The 16,479-nt window shown below is 38.3% G+C and overlaps 1 protein-coding gene across 2 annotated transcripts in view; it reads right to left on the bottom strand.

Moving 5' to 3' along the window:
- LOC127638116 (actin nucleation-promoting factor WASL-like) overlaps window positions 1–16,479 on the bottom strand; it is a 33,194-nt gene that overhangs the window by 3,756 nt on the left and 12,959 nt on the right. The window contains exons 5-8 of one of the 2 annotated variants that reach the window (XM_052119473.1): window positions 15,331–15,354; window positions 9,432–9,612; window positions 3,115–3,157; window positions 1,623–1,776 (exon numbers count right to left, since the gene is read on the bottom strand). In XM_052119473.1, coding sequence (XP_051975433.1) covers window positions 1,623–1,776; window positions 3,115–3,157; window positions 9,432–9,612; window positions 15,331–15,354 — 402 coding nt within the window. The remainder of the gene's footprint in view (window positions 1–1,622; window positions 1,777–3,114; window positions 3,158–9,431; window positions 9,613–15,330; window positions 15,355–16,479) is intronic. The other variant, XM_052119474.1, reaches the window with a different exon arrangement.

Raw genomic sequence — 16,479 nt, 5'->3', positions numbered from 1 at the left:
ACAGCTGTTTGTCTGTTGGTTGACATCCTTTTCTACACCCATGCAATCTAGGTGATGTCAGCCGGAAAGAAAAGTCGTTTTTGAGTAAGTCAGAGCAAGTAAGTACATGTGAATAATGTAAAAGATTTAAATATATATAGACTTGTTTTAGAAAATAGTTCACAGATCACATCAGCACTGACCCCGTTTACACCTAGTTTAAAGAGGCGTTTAGGGAGATCCGATCACATGTGTTCAGGCAAGACACATCGCTGTTTACACCTGCTTGCTTAAATGCCTTTCCTTAGTCCACTTGTTGGTTAGGTTTCGAGAGGAGTGTCCACTGATTTCATGACAACATCAATCAATCAATCAATCAATAAGTCAGTGTGTTACTGCATGATAATGAACTGCTATTTTTATTTTAGTGGAGTACCTGTGTTAGCAGAGCTTCAGATGTGTGCATGTCATCTGTGTCTCTGCATGTCGATATCAGACACAATAAAAAAGATTTGTGAAGTTCTCGTGTAGGTATATGAATTCGCTTTTTTCAAACGTTCAGATCGGGTGGTTATTTGCTTTGAAAGCCGCTTGTGAAAGACACAGTTTGAACTCTTGTTGTAGTGCAGTGGTTCATTGACAGGCGAGAGGTGTTGCTTTGCTGCTGTCCGGCTCGCATCAGGACGGATTAGCGGTTACACCTCAAACGTGCATTTTTGACAACCTTTGTATTTGGCTTTTGTAATCCAATCGCATAAAGTTTTAGATCCCCTTTTACACCTGAAATTAGCGCTGAACACTTTTGATCGGATCACCCAAAATGCCTCTTAATACCAGGTTTAAATGGGGTCTTTATGAATGGTATCTCACACTTCAAAAGATGAAAAACATTTAGCTCCTTTAAATAAGGTTTAATGTCTTTTATACATAAATAAATGCTCATTAAGAATCCAGAAGAGGAGGAGCCAGGCCATTATTCAAAATGTATTACACTTATTACACTAAGTCTGCTAATATTCTCATGCACAACTCTCTACTCACATTGAATTTCAACAGGCACTCTCACACCCAAGACATGTCCTTTAAAGTGTTCATCAATTAAACATTCAAAACAAGCCACATCAGCTTGCAAAGACTCAGACCTCTTATTCATGCAACTCTAAGCCTAGTTTCACAAAAAAAAAACATGTTTTACCTACCACACCACCGGGGAGGACCTGAAGACAGACCACATTGATGGATCAAATATAGCATAAAGCTTCTATTAAAGTCTATTCTATTGGTCTGGGAGACTGGGAGTTGAGTCAAAAGGCATTAGGAATGTTTGTAAAACACATTTGGAAATTGGTTATTTTTTAATTCAATTAAGTGTTTTAAATACAAGTTTGACTGAATAATTGTGATTTTCTGTGGAGCATTTTGTCTCTGCCGTGACGCTTGAAACATGTCATGCTGTGCCTAATTAGGACTAACAAGTGTCACTATGGCCATGGAAAATTATTTTTGTTGATACAGGTCTGCAACAGGCCAGACAACTTTTCAACTGATTATGGTTTGTGCACAGACCACAAAGATCTAAATATTTGAGGCCACAAAATCGCAGATGTTCAGTGCAGTGAGTATCTGACAGCAATCAGTCTCACCTTGTCTCCTCAACTCATTCTTCACTGCCTCTACACCTCCCTTCTTCTCAATGAAGTCATAGATGACCTTAGATGTCTCCTTGTCTTTAAGCTGGGCCTCGGAGATGCCACACATGTCAAAAAGGTTCTTCAGCTCTGGGTCCAAGTTATTTAACTGCAATAAAAAGTATTAAGACCAAGTATTAAGACTTTTTTTTATTATTTATTTATTTTACAATCAGCACAATTTAATTAATACTGACTTTGTTTTGAAATGTAAGGAAACTGGGTATTAAACAAAATTGGCCTTTTCCTGAAGAAAATCCTAGTGCTTGCAAGGCTTCAATAGAACAGTGTTAATTTTAAGTAAAACTACTCTTATTGAGTGAACTTGGCTGTGCAAAAGTCGGCGCATTGATGCTAGATTGTTGTGGATGGTTGCTAGGGTGCTATGCAGTTGCTAAGGTGTTCACATTGGTTTTTACAGTGTTGCAACACAGTTGCTAGGGAGTTCTGGGTGCTTGCTTACTGGCCAAATTTCTTTGATAATCTGGCCCCTAGATATGGCTCGGGTTCCTATTTCAATGCAATTCTATAGAATTTATTTGCATGTTTAGATTTGAAAAATCATTTGATCGCTTACAAAAGAAACAGCACACTTCTACACAATAGGTTGCATGATTTGAGGTATAATACATGTCCATAACTCAAAATGTTTGATTTACTAGATACATGCTGAAGTTTAATACTTCGGGTTCGGGGTTTGCTTAAATTAGAGATAGATAGATAGAGAGAGAGAGAGAGAGAGATTGATTAATAGTAGTGGATTAACATCCCAATTCAGTATGCCAAAAGATGTAAGAAAGATCAACCGCAATTCAGTATTCAAAAAATCTGAGTTAAACTCCATGCTGTAATCAAATTCAGTGCGATCTTGCCACCTTGTGGTGAAACTGTTAATGGTAAACACAGAGGGCTTTGGTAAAACCAGCCATTATGTCATGCAGGACATTCCAACGGCATGCACAATGCAACACTTGAAATTCCAGAGCGTCTTGAGAGCATTTAAAACTAAATTCCAGAGACATAAGTGTAACATTTTCAAACTTTATTGTTTCTGGCACAAGGAAGCTTGTCTGACACTGAAATTCTGATCGAATCGTAAATTTAAAACATTACCTAATTTTATTTTACACAACAACTACCACGTTGGCAGGACCTGCAGTATTTCCATAATGTTTTTTTTTGCCATAAATCTATATTATAAACAATATGAATATATGTATACTGCATGTAAAAATGCAGATTGTTGTGGGCGAGAGGCAGCATTTTCAAGCGTCATATGCTTCAGCCTGCATGAACACAAGGCTATTTAGGCATTTCATCATGCCATGTCTACACAGGTCAGCATTGTTTTCCTATAAGAGATTCTTCAATTTGTATGTGAGAGCCTGTATGAGACACAGAGTGTGTGTTGGTTGGGAGTGACAGCGAATCATTGTTGTGTACTCACATCGAAGCCTGTGTTCGGATCCCAGCCTACATGGCCAATGTGCCTGTAAAAGATTGCAATAAACACATGAAAGAGCTCAGGTCAGTGTCAATGCAGATGCACAAACTATAACCTGATATGGGCCACATGACACAAGGGAGAACTTAAAAACCGAAACAGGCTAAACCAAACTACATCCAATACACACTTCAGTGTTTGCTTTTGAGCAGAAAACCAGAAAAATACTTACAAACAAAACACGGATCTTTAAAAGCAAATCAGTGAGACAGAACTTGGATATACAGTGGTAAGTAAAAGTATGTGAACCCCTTGCAATCTGCTGGTTTTCTGCATAAATTTGTCATAAAATGTGATCTCATCTTCATTAAACAATTATAATCTTTCATTAATGAACACATCCTATAAAACATTAAGAGTGCTGTGGAAAAAGTGAACCCATATGCTAAAGATGTCAACAAAAGTTACAGTAATCCAATTAATGAAAAAAGCTATGAGGTTTGGGTTAGAGCTACTTTATAAAAAGCACTCAAACATTTTTGCTATTCACAAGAAGCATCTGTTGACGTGAACCATGCCTCACATAAAATCAAGAACTGTTGCTTTGCATACAGCTGGTAGGGGTTACAAAGTTATCTTGAAGAGCTTAGATATTCATCTGTCCACAGTTACAGACAAATTGTCTATAAATGGAGACCATTTAGTTCTGTGGCTACTCTCCCTAGAAGTGGCCGTCCAGCCAAGATGACTCAAAGGGCACACCTAGAGTGACAGCTAAAAACTTGAAGGAATCACTGGAACTGGTTAACATCTCTGTTCATGAGTCTATTATACAGAAAACATGAGCTTAGTAGAAAAGAAAATCCACCTTTCAAATTGGCCCAGTCAGAGCCCAGACCATAACCTAATATACACTCACCTAAAGGATTATTAGGAACACCATACTAATACTGTGTTTGACCCCCTTTTGCTTCAGAACTGCCTTAATTCTACATGGCATTAATTCAACAAGGTGCTGAAAGCATTCTTCAGAAATGTTGGCCCATATTGATAGGATAGCATCTTGCAGTTGATGGAGATTTGTGGGATGCACATCCAGGGCACGAAGCTCCCGTTCCACCACATCCCAAAGATGATCTGGTGACTGTGGGGCCATTTTAGTACAGTGAACTCATTGTCATGTTCAAGAAACCAATTTGAAATGATTCGAGCTTTGTGACATGGTGCATTATCCTGCTGGAAGTAGCCATCAGAGGATGGGTACATGGTGGCCATAAAGGGATGGACATGCTCAGAAACAATGCTCAGGTAGGCCGTGGCATTTAAACGATGCCCAATTGGCACTAAGGGGCCTAAAGTGTGCCAAGAAAACATCCCCCACACCATTACACCACCACCACCACCAGCCTGCACAGTGGTAACAAGGCATGATGGATCCATGATCTCATTCTGTTTACGCCAAATTCTGACTACCATCTGAATGTCTCAACAGAAATCGAGACTCATCAGAACAGGCAACATTTTTCCAGTCTTCAACTGTCCAATTTTGGTGAGCTCTTGCAAATTGTAGCCTCTTTTTCCTATTTGTAGTGGAGATGAGTGGTACCCGGTGGGGTCTTCTGCTGTTGTAGCCCATCCGCCTCAAGGTTGTGTGTGTTGTGGTTTCACAAATGCTTTGCTGCATACCTCGGTTGTAACGAGTGGTTATTTCAGGCAAAGTTGCTCTTCTATCAGCTTGAATCAGTCGGCCCATTCTCCTCTGACCTCTAGCATCAACAAGGCATTTTCAGCCCACAGGACTGCCGCATACTGGATGTTTTTCCTTTTCACACCATTCTTTGTAAACCCTAGAAATGGTTGTGCGTGAAAATCCCAGTAACTGAGCAGATTGTGAAATACTCAGACCGGCCCGTCTGGCACCAACAACCATGCCACACTCAAAATTGCTTAAATCACCTTTCTTTCCCATTCTGACATTCAGTTTGGAGTTCAGGAGATTGTCTTGACCAGGATCACACCCCTAAATGCATTGAAGCAACTGCCATGTGATTGGTTGATTAGATAATTGCATTAATGAGAAATTGAACAGGTGTTCCTAATAATCCTTTAGGTGAGTGTAGATGCTGTGGAATGATGTCAAGAGAGCTGTTTACACCAGATATCCAAAGAATATGGCTGAACTGAAGCAGTTCTGTAAGGAAGAATGGTCCAAAATTCCTTCTGAAAATTGTGCAGGTCTAATCCGCAGCTACTGGTGATGCTTGGTTGAGGTTATAGCAGCCAAAGGAGGATCGACCAGTTATTAAATCCAAGGGTTTACTTACTTTATCCACAGCACTGTGGGAATGTGTTCAATACAGACATGAAAGATTATAATTGTTTGTGTGCTGTTAGCTTAAACACATTGTAATTTGTCTATACTTGTGACTATAATGAAGATGAGATCCCATTTTATCACTAATTAATGCAGAAAACCAGATAATTCCAAATGGTTCACATCCTTTTCATACCACTGTAGGTCTGGGTTAAAACACAGATTTTCTGATTATTCATGACATTCATTTGAACTATTCCAATATAGAGTCTTATAAATCCAGAGACCGATCTTTTACTTTCAGTTTAATATTCAAAAAAAGTTTTAATCAAATTAATTACGACATGCCGATGTTTGCTGAAAAGGGCCCCCAAAAAGGATAATTAAAAATAAATTATACACAATAATATAAATAAATTATAAATATAAAATAGGGATGAACGATGTATCGGCTGCAAATATTCGTCGGCTAATTGACCAAATTAAATGAACTTATCGGAAATAAACATGAAAACACAGATTTAAAAACTGGTCATTTATTTAGTAACACACCATGTAAAAAACTCTGAATTCAAATGCACAATTCAGAACTAATAATAGCCACAATATGTAGAAGGGATGGCACTCCTAAGAACACGTAATAAAAAATGTTCATTCTTTCTCGTCCTCACGGTAATGCAGAAAAACGGCATAAATGGACCTATAGGCTACATGATAAAGGAAACCATGCAAATCACTTTGAAACCAGCAGATTTTGACTTCTGAGATATCGGAAATTAAATATACTGGAAATGATTTATTGTTAGAACATTAAAAAAAGCTTTTGTACCACTTTATACATTTTAAGCATTTCTAAGTAAAACAGTGATCTGAAGACAAAATAAGATAAATGGCATAATATCGGTATTGATCTATATATTTTTTTTTAAATCTGTATCAATAACATTTTCATATCGGTGTATCCCTAATATAAAATATATCATAAATATAATAATTCAGATATTCAGATGGCATTATTGTGGCAGACCATTAAAGCATTGATTAGACAATACAAAGTGTCTTTAGAATTGAATATATTTTTAGTTTTATTCCCATCTCATTGAACATAAGCCTACAGTCAACACAATAGCATCCCTGAGTTCATCAATCTATTTGTTCTTAAGCGTCACTTTGTTGTTAAACTTTGAAATGTGTCTTGAAATTCTGTTGTGCTTCATCGAGCTGTGAAGAGCACGCCACGTGTGACCAGCTCTAATTCTGTTGCCATGCTGCTTATTAAGTTTGTTGAGGAGTGCTAAATGCCCCCTGCTGATGCAGCTCATAAAAACAGGTAATTTTCGGTTTCGGTTTGTTTTTTGATGGTAGTTTCTCAGCAGTTTGCTCCATGGCCCAGTGTGATTACTAGTCCCCATAAAACTGTGGTTCAATTAATTAAATACATAGTCTGTATGTGCAGCACACTTCAGAGTGCTCTCTGTCTCTATCATCTCACACACAATAGTGTGCGTGATAAACATGATGAGGTGTTTTTAATGTATGAGCGGACAGCTCCACAAATTAATTTATCCAATTAAATCAGAGTCTTTTTTTTTGTTTAATTATCACACTAGGACATATCACAATTTAAATCTGATTAATTGTACATTCAAACATTAATTTTCATCCAAACTCACAATCATACACCAATAGCTGCAGAGCTGCCGTTGGTGCTAGGTGCTAGCCTGCCATTGGGAGCAACTTGGGGTTGAAGGACACTTCGGCATTTGGAGTCATGTGGGCCGGGAATCGAACCGCCAACTCTGCGATTAGCAGACGACCCGCTCTACCACCTGAGCCACAGCCTGTGGCACAGGACTGTGGTAACCGTGGTATAAGCTGACTCTGATCATGTAAATTAATTTTGAGGTATTAACGGCGAATCACCACCTACGAACCCAGTGTGAATTCCTTTAAAAAAAAAAATCAGTGGTCTGATTCTCATCATTGTCTAAAGTTTATAACTCACAGGGATGCAAACTCACGAGAGGCGAAAAAGTTGAGACAATCACTGATCCATGATTCACAAAGTTTTCCAGGGTTCATTTTTAAAGATTAAGCTAAAATCACCAACTTAAGCTATTTTAATGATTCAAGTATAGCAAATTATCTGCACAGATGTGCATAATTAGCTGCAAAAATAAAGGGTATATTGGTGTGGCTTACTTCTGTTTCACAAATTTCTTCAGTTTCATTAATTGACCAGTTTTGTGACCACTTCTGGGGATGCCACAAAGTGCCGACAAATGAGCATCTTATGTGCAATGAGAGAGGCATTGCCATTTTGAGATCTTCATGACCAAAATCTGCCAATAGACTTTATAGTATTTAAGCATTATAAAAACTATAGTAAGAGCTATATTTTTCCTTCAGTTTGTGAACTGCTGAGCATGACTTTTTATCCAAAAAGACAAAAATAATATCTAATAAATATGAATAAGGTTCAATAACGTCTTCTCCTTTATTTATTTTTTTGATCCCCTATTCTCCCAATTTGGAATGCCCAATTCCCACTACTTACTAGGTCTTCATGGTGGCGCGGTTACTCAACTCAATCCGGGTGGTGGAGGACAAGTCTCAGTAGCCTCTGCTTCTGAGACCGTCAATCCGTGCATCTTATCACGTGGCTCGTTGTGCATGACACCACGGAGACCCACAGGAACCACATAGGATGCGGAGGCTCATGCTACTCTCTGCGATCCACGCACAACTTACCACGAGCACCACTGAGAGCAAGAACCACTAATCGCGACCATGAAGAGGTTACCCCATCCATAGCAACTGGGCCAATTTGGTTGCTTAGGAGACCTGAATGGAGTCACTCAGCACACCCTGGATTCAAACTCGTGACTCCAGGGGTGATAGACAGCGTCAATACTTGCTGAGCTTCCCCGGCCCACACATCTCAAAGACATCATTGTGGGAGGCAAAAACATGCGTGAAAAACATTTTGGTGTGAAGTTGTAGCTGAGGTTGTGCTGACACATCCCTTCATAGACTTTTATAAACATCAGGCACTTTGACACATTAATAGATCTTCCACCCTTTTCTCTGTGACAAACAAGGTAGACTCACATGCCAATGCTGAAGTAAACAAACAACATGCCCTTCTCATTCAGTTGGTCGGTGCATGTTCCAGGTCACTCAGTTTATTTATGAATGAGAAGTTTCATGAGTGCCGCTTCTCAATGTGCACGCGCTGCTACAGCCAAGCACATGATTGGTCGTAGCTGTAACCAATCAAGTGATCTGCCTTGGTTGGACCACGACTGCCAAGCACACGATTGGCTGCTGCTGTAATCAATCACGATGTGTAAGCGCCCTTAACCATTCCAAGCACAGGATTGTTACACATTGTTACACAATGCGCAGCCGCCGACTGTGACAAAACGATAAGAATGTATATTTGACTCCAATTCCGAGTCACGATGGTTACCATGTTTTTATACATGTAACGAAAACCTTGCTAGCAACACAATCAAACCTTTTTATTATATTAAAATATTTTACAGGACCAATAATTATTTTCCAGGACATTTAGGTATTTTTCTAATTTTCCAGGACTTTTCTATGACTAGAAAACTGCATTGCAAAATTCCAGGTTTTCCAGGACGTGTGGGAACCCTGCTACATGTACATCAAGCTTCAATTGCTCTGATGGTAGGAAAATACTTCAAGCAATTTACGGATGTGTAAGGAGGCATGATTAATCATGCACATTTTGTAAACTATTTATTTTTTATATAAACACACTTAATGTGTTAAACCAAAAGCCCTAACCAAATGAATCAGAATTTAATCAAATCATATCAAATCAAGAGCTTGTGAATCAGAATTGAATGAAATTGGGAACTCTATGGTAACTGGGTATCGATACCCAACCCTACTATGATATGCAATTCTGATGTCACTTCCTGCAAACACAGGAAGTCCTTTTGCTGACTGAAATTGTTAAGACTCAAAAACTCACTGAAAGTTGCTTGGTGTCCCAATGTCAGCCTTTGTGAGTTTCTTCCTCTTGCCCTTCACCTTCTTTTCTTTCTTGTTAAGGCCACTGTGCACCATGTTATTCATGTGGGAATTGTTGTGAAAGCGCATGTTGTTTATTTCCGGATTCTTGATGTCCACCGTCGCCATTGGGAGAGCAGGACCTGGGCACATGACAACAGTCATAAACTACAGTCTGACAATCCCAAACCAGAACACATATCTATATAAGAAGGACAGGAGTCCTCGCTGGTCGAGCTCTGAGAGTTTGTGTTGTCAACAACAGCTGATTCTCTCCATGTGTAAGCACTGAACACTGAGTGGGCGTCGCATAAAGTTGTGGTTCTTTGCAATCCACATGAATGAATCACACATATTCTTGAACGTTTTTGTTTGATGCCCTATATATTCAATGTTCAGATAATACTGGTGTTTTTGGAATCATAATGCCCATATTTGGCAGACAAGATTGACAAATGCATGTTCCTAATGAGCTTAGAAACATTTTGATCTAAAAACTAAATAACTTAATAGCTTAAAATAACTTTATTTTTTAAATGTATGACTGGATAGAGAAGGAAAAGCCTCCAAAAAGACCAGAATTCAAGGGAACTACAATACTGTATAAAACACATCTCAGGTGGTACCTCATGAAGTAATTTTTAAGAATATCTATATTGTGCAGAGCTGTAATCTACATTATATAAGCAATAATATAAGATAGTTTCTTCTTGTTTGATATTCTTTGTCACTACATAATTCCCACACTCCAATTTGTGTTACTGCATAGTGTCATGACTTCATTATGAATATTTTCCACATTTATAATAGGTATGAGTAGGTGTGTCCGACCTTTTTTACTAACATTAAGTTATAATATTTGAGCAAAAGCTGTTTACTTCATAAGATCATAAGCACCAAATGCTTTCTCCAACTAAATGGAAATGTTAACTACATTTCTTATTATTCCTTTCATTCATACCAACATGATCCCCTTAGACAGATGGCCAGTGACCAACATAGCCACAAGCTAAATAAATTGTGAATCATGACAGATATGATGTCACAATTATTCTCATCAAGGGATACAAAGCAGCTTTCATAGCAACGGCTGCTGTAGGAACAACAGGCTTTGTGTAAAAAAAACTTTCCCCAAACCCACAAGCATTGGCTAGTAGTCAGTCTCAAGTTAACTAGGGAGTTCAACTGGAACACAAAGCCATAAATGTCTGTGTACATAATTTGCAAGAATCCATAGGTCAAGAAAAGAACAATAAAACAAAGTCCCAAAGCAGTTAGACCTCTATCTAAACAACAACGATTTTCACAGAATAAAAAAAACTGCAGCTATTTATCCAATTATTTGTTCTCCATTATGTCCAAAAGTTATTGATAATTTTTTTCTCTCCAAAGTACTAAAACAGAGAAATCTTAAAAAAAAAATCTGCTTTAATACGCATTTTACACTGAGCTTTTTCTTTAAAAGTTACTTTAAAAATGTCAAGTGGTGTAAACTTTAAGAGGTATTAACATAGCTTGATCATTATTTGAAAGAAAAAAGGATTATTTACTACATTTAAGTAGTATAAACACACACACACACACACACACACACACACACACACGTAGTGTTTCCATGTTTTATGGGGACTTTCCATAGACATAATGGTTTTTATACTGTACAAACTTTATATTCTATCCCCTAAACCTAACCCAACCCCTAAACCTAACCCTCACAGAAAACTTTCTGCATTTTTACATTTTCAAAAAACATAATTTAGTATGATTTATAAGCTGTTTTCCTCATGGGGACCGACAAAATGTCCCCACAAGGTCAAACATTTCGGGTTTTACTATCCTTATGGGGACATTCGGTCCCCACAAAGTGATAAATACACGCTACACACACACACACACACACACACACACACACACACACACACACACATATTACAAATATCAATAATTTGAGTCATGAATATCAAGTTTTCGTAGTGCTTCACACAGTCAAGTGGGTCTAAAGGGGTCCTCTGGGCTTTATGTTTGTTTTTTTTGTCACATGAAAACAAAATGTTTACACCAACTGACTTTGAGTTGGTAGACAAACATATATAAACATTATTTAAGATTAAATTGTTTGACTAGTTATTTTTTTCAAAGAAATGAATATAAAAGATTATTCCCTATCTACTAATGCCAACATTTCTTTTCTCAAGAATTTCAGCTTTTAATGAGAGTTTTTTTCACTGAGCTTGTTTACATGGACACCAGAAAGCTGCTTAAGACTCAAAATCAGCATATGCGTTTACAAGAACTGTGTTGTCTGCTTTTACTTTCCCCCTGTATACATGAGGCTCGGTCAGTAAGCGGCTATCTCCACAGAAATGTAATTTCCCTGTGACGCTTGTATAAATAACAAAGATAGGATTTGAGGAAGACTTCTGTCATTTATTCTCTTTTGCTTTGCTTTATTTACAGATATTCCAGAGTTGTGGCTTTGTTTTTTCCTTAACTTTCCATTGTGACCTGCAGCGAGATTGCACTTCAATAGTCGGGTTTCCCTTTTATGTAAAACTCTGGGATTCCCCAAATTCCTTAAGAGCATATATACATGCATGAGAGACAATAGTCCCTTGTAGTGAATTGGTGTGTTTAAATTTGTATATTTTATAGGGTATTGTATGTCAGGGCCATAACCACCACAGACACTGAGAGGGACATGTCTCCCCCATATTCATAATATTGGTCTACTGGTATGGGTTTTTTCCTTGGTAGTTTATTAATTATGTACATTTGTTCCCCCCCCAATACTTCTGAAAATGCCCAAGAGAAGCTTCACTCACATCAATGTCCCAGTTGAACCCTTTTTTTTTTATTTATTTTTTTTACTATAAGTGTGCCAAGATCACAGATCTCTCTGCACTATACCTGCTAAACCCCTTCAACACAAATCTCCTTGGACACCTACCGTAACTGAGAGCCTTGAAATTCCTCCAGACGTAACCCAGAGCACCTGAAAGAATATCCTCTGCCAAGATGGAGGGTATGTTGCTAAATTTCAACACCGTACTAAAACACGGTTGAGGAAAAGGCACGTTCAGTTCGTCCTTGGATAACACCAAACATTGCAGGGGTATCAGGCTACCATCTGGCTTCAAAATCCTCTAAAAACTCTTCAGATGAGGCCGACAGGAAGGTTGTGCAGAACATTATCTTTGTAGCCTCACATTGAGCCATGAAGTAACAGAACAGCTACCTTATTTACCCTACGTGAAAGGTCACCAAACTATCGAGAAGCATTTTTCTCAATTGCCTGTGTCGTCCCCTGAGATGCTCTTTAAACCAATTGGGATTTTTACATTTTTTAAAAGTGAAATCCTGAAAAAGTATGAATGCAGAATAGAATATTCATAAATTACTTAAATCGCCGCTAATCCTGTTTAATCTCTGTAATTTGCTGTAAGCATTACTACAAGTCTGCAAATGCAGGAAAAACCACAGATTACATCTTATAAACAAGATTGAGCGTGTATGTTTCACCAAACAAACGTATTGCTATCTTCAGTCATGATACACACTTAAAAATATAGGTTTCATCTGGGACCAAAAAGGATTTTGCAGCCTGATGCAATAACTTTGTATTCTGTATCTCTAGAGAAAACCATGTTATGCTAATATTATGAACCCAGAAACCAATATGCTGATCTGAAGAACCTATTATGTAACATCAATAAATTTAAGTCAATAACACTATGCAGCCCAAACTGGTTCTTTTAGCTAAACAATGCCACAGAACCTTTCATTGGAGCATTCCAGTAAATTACTGATTTACTGCTAAATATCTTTATATTACGAAGATAAAACAACAGCACTGAGCATGCTCAGTCGGATATCATGGCTGCCAAGCAAGTTACACAATTAGAAGTGCAGGAGAAGAAAGTGAGCTGAGGAAAGATCACATTTGCTTTTATCTGCAGATAAACACCTTATAAAGCCCAAAGTATACTTTGGTTAGATGCGAAAGCTAGACCTCTGCGTACAGGACGCGTTATGCAAATTTCATCCTGAGCAGAGTGCTTGAGTACTGAACGTGAGTGGCCTGGTTTTTCTAACAGCACATACTCTGAACCCGCAGTATGCGCATGCACCTGGAATTATTAGCATGAATTTGTGTGTCCGCAAAGTGTCGTCACTCACATTTGAGCAGTTGCTGTCACAAGAAAGTGCTAGAAGATGATGTAAATGCAACTAAACAACAGGAAACTAATGTAGAAACAACAAAATTGGATACGCACGTCAACAGCACGTGTGTGAGGAGGTCTGGAGATACATGTATTTGTATAGCTCGAGTCTGAAGGAATATGAACACATCGTTATAGGACTAAACTCTCGAAGAGAAATAGTCCAGTATCTCATAGCAGTCATAGTTAAATGAAGTATACTTTGAAAGGCTAGCATTTGATGTACGCAGAAGTTAAGTGTCCCTGTAATAACCAAAGTAGACTTTGGGCTTAAGACAGTATTATTTTTTCGACACATTGTGTAAATCTGATTTTAATGACATCATTATTCATTGCATTGTTAAGCGGGGGAACAATATGGTTTTAACCACAGCTATAAATTATGAAGGTGAATTTGTAATGTGAACAGACTGCAGAAAAAAATTCAAATAAAGTAACTGGCCTCCAGAGCTGCCGTAACAAATCTAGGGCAAACATGTTGACTTGTCAGATTCATATTCAAGTAATGGGCCTGAATTTCAAAGATAACATTTCAATCAGAAAATTATACTGACAAGTCTACTAATGCTGAAAAATTAAAACAATTCACTAAAGTTTAATACTTTATTCTCTGCTAAAAGATTCCTATTACTTTTAAGCCCGACGTATACTTTGGATGTGACGTGAACGCTTAGCATCAGCGTTCAGTCAAAGGTGAGCCTGTCAAAGCATACTTCAGTAGTGTGCACATACACAGGCGATTGGCGCATGTGCACTACAAATGCTACGAGATACAGGACTCTGGAGTTTAGACACATAAAGATGTCTTTATATTCCTTCACACTCAAATTATACAAATGCTGGTATCTCCTGACCTCCTCACACACACGCTCTTGATTTGCACATTCAATGATGCTTTCACATTTGTCTCCCGTTGTTTACTTGTGATGATCTCTTCTTCTAGTGCTTCTTTGCGGCTCAGCTGTGAATGTTGCCACCTTGTGGACCCAATAATTAGTGCAAATAATTCCAGGCACATTCTGCACGTTCAAAGACGTGGGATTAGAAAAATTGGGCTGCTCGAGCACTCTGCTGATGACGAAATTTGCGTCACGTGTCTGACCAAAGTATACTTCAAGCTTTAAGGCACAGTGTTCTTTCTAGCATATAACAATGCAGTTAGCAAAAGTATTGATGGTCTATATTTGGTGTCACACTTGTTCTGCTACAGCCTGTCAGCTTGTCAAAGGGCAAACTAAATATAACTGAGTAACTATTAGGGACGGTTCCTAAGTACATCCATGAGAAAATCTTTAAATTAAGTGTGACTGAATGGGAGATGGCCCACGGCAGTGCAGTCATATGGAATTGTCCATGTGGCATACATATGGCCTCCCAGCACACAGATTAACACCAGGCTTCCATAGACGGCTTGAACACTGCTCTCAATTAGGTCATGTACAACTTAAACACATTCGCGTACCATCGCGCTTGACAATGCTCGCACAAGGAAAAAAAATTCTATAGAAGACACTTTATTAATGTGCATTTCTAAAACAACCCTTTCAAAAAGAGTAATAAAACAAATATCAACCAGAAATGATTTTCATTGACAACATTAGGAGTAAATTCATGAGTGAATGTAAGTACCAGCAGACATACCATTTGGTGGGTCACGCCTTTTCTCTGCAAAAACAAAATTAACATTGTTAAAATGTGGAGGCCAAATTTTAACGACTACTGAGGTCAGTAACGGAGATGAGGAGAGCCAACAGGAAGTCACCAAAAGGAGAGGAAACGGTTTTATGGTTTATGTTAGTTTTGGAAAGGTTAGGATACAAGACAAAAAAAGAGGTGTTCTGAACTCCTACACCTATTTTTCAAGACATAAGATCCTCCAATCAAATTCATGTTTTTTTTTTATTACATTCTTTTTCTTTGGCTTCAGCATTAGAATCAGCATTTGGCAGAATGGAAATCTCAGTCACAATTCACATTCATTGTATGAAGAAAGCTGCAGACAAATTGAATGGTGACTGTGGCTAACATTTGGCCTGACAGCTCCTTTTGTGTTCCACAGAAGAAAGAAAGTCATACAGGTTTAAACAACTTGAGGGTTAATAAATGGTGACAGAATTCAACTATCCAGTCTAGACAGACACATGAGATGTACAAGGCACCTGGGCCTCTTTAAAAAACAGTCAGCCAGGAAAAGCCTAAACTTCAAAGCCCAGCATGCAAAACAGAGCAGGAAGTACTGGAAACCAGCCAGGAAGTGAAGAGAGACTGCTGCGTTTACAAGAGGAGCAAGGGGAGAAAAGACCCACTATGAAGGTTTTACGACACACCATACAGAGAGAATAACCGCACAATCCCTACGACTACGCCACTATGACAGATTCCAACTACAGACTGAGAGGGAAAGGAGGAAAAGACAGTTAGAAATAAAAATAAACTTAAATGTGGAACCAGAAACAGGTTTATGACAAATGTAAGATTCAGATAAGAGAGCACAGGCTATAAAGATATTGTTTTCCCTTTAGTTGCTATTATAGGGATTGTTCACCTAAAAATTCAATTGTGAACCTCATGTCATTTCAAAATTGTATGGCTTTTTTTTTTCTCTATATACTAAAATTGAAGTTGATTAAGGCAAGTTTTCTGCCTTTTGTGTTCCACAAAGGAAAGAAAGTCTTATGGGACTGAAACAACATGAGGGTGAGTGTGGCAGGGTGGAGGGCGGGGCCGGCTCGTGATTCCGCACACTCGCCCCCGCCCTCCGCCCTTCCACAGTGAGTAAACTATGACAGA

Source organism: Xyrauchen texanus, chromosome 46 (genome assembly GCF_025860055.1).
Source record: "Xyrauchen texanus isolate HMW12.3.18 chromosome 46, RBS_HiC_50CHRs, whole genome shotgun sequence".
Taxonomy (NCBI): domain Eukaryota; kingdom Metazoa; phylum Chordata; class Actinopteri; order Cypriniformes; family Catostomidae; genus Xyrauchen; species Xyrauchen texanus.
This window is presented reverse-complemented; position numbering and strand designations above follow the sequence as displayed.